This window comes from Gordionus sp. m RMFG-2023, chromosome 1, assembly GCF_954871325.1.
Source record: "Gordionus sp. m RMFG-2023 chromosome 1, tfGorSpeb1-WG-v2, whole genome shotgun sequence".
NCBI lineage: Eukaryota > Metazoa > Nematomorpha > Gordioida > Chordodea > Parachordodidae > Gordionus > Gordionus sp. m RMFG-2023.
In genome coordinates, this window is record NC_088775.1 from 9,095,895 (window position 1) to 9,100,827 (window position 4,933).

General features: G+C 29.9%; 1 protein-coding gene across 1 annotated transcript; it reads right to left on the reverse strand.

Annotated features, from left to right (window-relative positions):
- Positions 1–2,676, reverse strand: LOC135931265 (uncharacterized). The gene has a single exon (XM_065468255.1). The coding sequence runs from the start codon at positions 2,674–2,676 to the stop codon at positions 1–3; it is 2,676 nt and encodes an 891-aa protein (XP_065324327.1).
- Positions 2,677–4,933: the final 2,257 nt, after the last annotated feature.

Here is a 4,933-nt window from a genome sequence, read left to right on the forward strand (position 1 = left end):
TTAATGGCTTAAACCCCCTGACCCGGACCCAAAATCCTCATTATCCGACTTGAGTTCTACCTCGTTAATATCTCGAATGCTCCAATGTTTCAATTCCTTAGGAAATATCTCGCCCATTTTGTCTTTGTAAAGCGCGAAATGATTGACTTTGGAATCGGATGATTTGTCGTCGATAACGTAATTAGCAAATGATTTCGAGGGCTTTCGAACCTCATTCTCATCCAGTTCTGAGCCATCCTTCCTTAGCATTTGCATATCATAACCTGAGGTGGCTAAATCATCGTAATTATATGAATCATAGGATGGACTCACGCTATCGATGCCATTTGTGTTTGGATCTATTTCCGAAAGTCTATTTCTATTGTAAGAGTCTTCGTTTTCATCTGACAAAGATATACTAGAACTTCGCTTTTCTATTTTATGTGAAGGGCTATGATATTTTAAATCTTTATCTGAATATTTAAAATTATCTTCATTATCATAACTCATTTGAGTGTCCTGGGCATCATTGTAATTATATTGTTCAGGGCCGTACTCGTACAAGGTATTATAGTTTAAATAATCCTCTTTTAACCTTTTAGCCAATCTGGACTTTTCTCGGTATTTGTAAAACAACAAAACTGTGAATAAAAATATACCTAGCGATACGATTATACTGATGATTAGCACTATTATATTGCTATCAACATGCTTGTCCTTTTTCTTAATGTTAGTGTCATATGAGTCATTGACGACTTTTCTGTACAATTCTCGACTGCCATTGCCGTTCCATTTAAATAAATTTATAACAGTAAAACCACCACGTGTATTATTATTTATTTGGGTATAATTTATTATATAAACATCTCGGTTAGTCGGGAGTGATGGCAAAAATTTACAACTATCATTTACCATCTCGAGATTTTTCAACGACTTGACGTAAAGTACCTTACTTTCGTTAAGATTTGGACAATTTATTTGACAACTGGTTTGAGCTACCTCTAAAATATGATAGTCAGTCACCAAATTAGTTATGTTAGTCAAAATGGATTGATTCTGAATGTAGGAGCTTTTTATAAAGGGTGCTAAGGAATTGCAATCCAGTAAATTATTAAAAAAGGTCACATAAATAATTTTCGATAAAATGGCGGGCAACGTTAATAACAGATTATTATGCAAGTATAACACCTTGATTGAGGATGGATACCTAATCGCTAAACTTTTTAGCATGTTGTTTGAAAGATCAAGTACTATTAATTTATTTAGGTTGATAAATGATTGATTGTGTATGTTTGTTAAACTGTTTTTAGAGATATTAATAAATTTTACATCGTAATTTTTTCCAAAATAATTTTGCGTTATTTCTTTTATTTCGTTTCTATCGATATTTAGATGGATTAAATGATCGATAACTGAAAAGGCCCCTTCTTTGATTTCTGAAATATGATTGAGAGATAGAGAAAGGTCTGATATATTTTTAAAACAACCAAAAAAATTGGAAGGTATTGTACTGATTTTGGATTGATTTATTGATAGACTTTCAACTTTGCAAAAAACATCGGATCCATTTAAAGTGATAACGCTAACATTAATGAGCATCATGGTAATAATGTCTTTTGGTTGCAATTTAAAGTATTTTTGAACATCCGCTAAAGATGTATTTTCACAAATCAGGGCTTTTTGTTGGTAGAAACAGTTATTTTGAATTGGGCATAGATTTTCTAAGATAATTTCTTTCAAGAATTTGTAACCAGTGTCTAACAAACATTTGGCCTGTTCGTATTTTTTAACGTTGAACAACTTATACGGTCTTGAGCTTAAGGCCCAATCTCTATACTTTATTAGGTATATCAGGCTGTGACAATCGCAGACCAGTGGATTATTCAAAATGGAAAACATTGATAAAGAGGGATAATATATTGCAGAATCCGAAAGGTTTCTTATTTGATTGTTGTCTAATACTAAATTATAAATTTCAATCTTAACCATCTCAATGGTAGTTAATGCATTTCCATACACATTTAATACACTTATAATTGGGAATAATTTTTCGGGTCTTTGAAAAGAAATCTCCTTGAGGGAATTTTTCTGAAGGTACAGTTCTTTCAAAATTTTGAAACCTTTAAATAATTCCTTAGGTATGGTGATCAGTTTATTATAGCTAATATCTAGGACAGTAATATAAAATGTCCCTTGAAATAAATCCATTGGCAATTCATTTATATTATTATGGGATATATTGACCTCATTTAAGTTTTTCATATTGGCAAATGAAGTTTTTTCTATTGCCGACAAAGCTGTGTAAGTCAAATGCAAACCCATAGTATAAGAATTCTTAAAGTGATTGGTTTTAACTTGCAAAAATTTCCCACGTGTAATAGTAAAGTCCTGCAAATATTTGAAAAAGGGAAGTTCTGATGGCAACATTTCTCCTATATCACAATCAACTATATTTATTGCTTCCAAGTATGTCACCCAACCCGGCCAACACATGATAAATTTGAATGATAATGAAAGTAACGACATGTTATTTATACTTATGTAACCAATTGTTTGACAATGTCTACCAAATACATATTCAGTAAGCATATTATCGGGTGTATACAAGTCCACGTTCTCAATAGACACATCATCATCCTTTATTTTCTCTAAAGTGTAAACGAATGCGTCTCCATCTTTACACGTGACCTTATTCATATAGAAGGAACATTGTTGTTCATAATGGATTATTAAACATGATATGTAAACTAACAGAAATAATATCATTTATCATGATACCTTGTTTATTTAATAATTATTTTCTACTTCTGCTTATTGGCGAAATATAATATTGTACTGTACTTGGAATAGCGTATTAACAAATAGGACATGAGTTTTAAATAATAGATAAATAAATTAAATTTGGTTTAAAAAAATATATAAATTTAAAAAAATGATAAAATAAATTTTTAATGTTAAATTATCGAAATCATTAAATATGAAAATACAGCAATAATTACTGTGATAATGATAATGACGCCTAAATGACAACCATATTAGAAAAAATAATGATCTAAAAAATAAATTAAATTATAAATTCTTTTTTACTAATGATTTAAATATTATTTTTATTATTTCAATAATTTTTTTTTAAATACCAATTTCATATTTAAAGGTCTATCTCCTATTGACTTATAGATGAATGTTAAATCAGATATGTACCACTAAGCCACTCAGCCCGTGCAAATATTTTCAGGCGGTCTTTTTATTCTACCAGCTAGTTATTGGAATATCAGAAATCTGTAATTTCCAAAAAGGGAATTTAACATGTCAAAATGGAAACATGGTTCAAGTGCAGACATGGATCGATACTACAAATGTATCTTCTATTGATGATTCGATGGCGATTAAACGCTTGATTTTAAAAAACGTTTCACATTGCGCTAACAATACTGACACGATATTTCAAAAGATTTGTAATAGCATTATGGAGTTTGAAATGTATGAAAGTACATGCAATGGGGAATTTTCTGTGATGTCTATTATTTGCAACAAACGAGTTAATTTATCTAGCGTTTACGCTAATTCTACTTTAAAATCAATGATTATTAACAATCATACATTTACAGGGATTTCTAGCCAAGAAATTTATTTAGCCAGTCGATTAAACTATTTAAAAATAACTAGGGGAACCTTAAAGAGAATAAAACGGGGTACATTCAATGGTTCATTCATTATAATATTGGACCTATCACAAAATATTATAGAATCCTTGGATTTATACGCGTTTTATAACATGACCTATTTAAGGATCTTGATTCTAAAATCTAACAATATAAGTACCCTAGACATTTCTACTTTTCAATTCACAAATTATGTTGATTATTTAGATCTAGGATACAATACAATCTCTGACCTATCTATCGCTGAATATATGTTACAACCGTTTAAACGTCTCAAAACTTTAGACTTGAGGAAAAACAAGATTTACACATTTAATACAAATATTTTTCCCAAATCGGTAGCCTATACTATTGAATCTTTAATATTAACTGGAAATATTCTCCAATTTGCTGAGATAGGATACCTGAAAAACATTAGGATCATAAGGCTCGAAAATAATAAAATGAAAAGTTTTTCAATGCGATACAATTACAACGCGGTAATATTAGAATTGTTCATCATAAATAATGAATTCATATGTGATTGTAATGGCCAGGATTATATTAATTGGTATAAAGAGTTTATAAGTTCTTCGAATAATAATACCCAGATTAAATATTATAACATCTTCCAATCCAACCAAGTTTGTTGCAAGTATCCCGAATCTATGAAGAATGAATTACTTATTGCACAAAAAGATATGATGCCATGTACTATGAAGAACGGAAACTGCCATTTCGAACTTGGCTACGTTGTTTATTGTACTAACGTTCTCTACTCGATTCTTATACATTTTATGTCCACTAACTTCAACATAACCTATAACCACACCCAATTACATGTTCAAGATGTATCTGTATATGTTCTTGATAGATTTACGGCCTTCTACGTTTGCGGATATAAAGAAATTTTATTCAAACAAGACAAAATTAGCAATATATCTAAAGGTGTATTCAATTGCGCACATAATTTGGAAGTCCTTGATTTACAGGACAATCATTTGAAGAAGATATTTTGTTACAATCTATTACATAATAAAAAATTGAGAATTCTTAATTTGAAAAATAATCACATAACTTTTGTGGAAGATTGTGCATTTGAAAATAACATCCAGCTAATACATCTCGATTTATCGTACAATTTTATCAAGGTATTAGACAAAATTTTATTTGCCAATTTAAATAGTTTAACAAGGCTTTTTTTAAATAATAATCGAATTGTGAGTATCATGGAATTAAATTTTCCGCCATCCCTTCTATTTCTGACCGTTAATTACAACGAAATGAAAGATTTGCCTCCGATCACCTCTCAA

What these genes read in the sequence shown, in the direction of transcription:
- LOC135931265 (XM_065468255.1), bottom strand. Translation starts at nt 2,676, where the DNA reads ATGAATAAGGTCACGTGTAAAGATGGAGACGCATTCGTTTACACTTTA.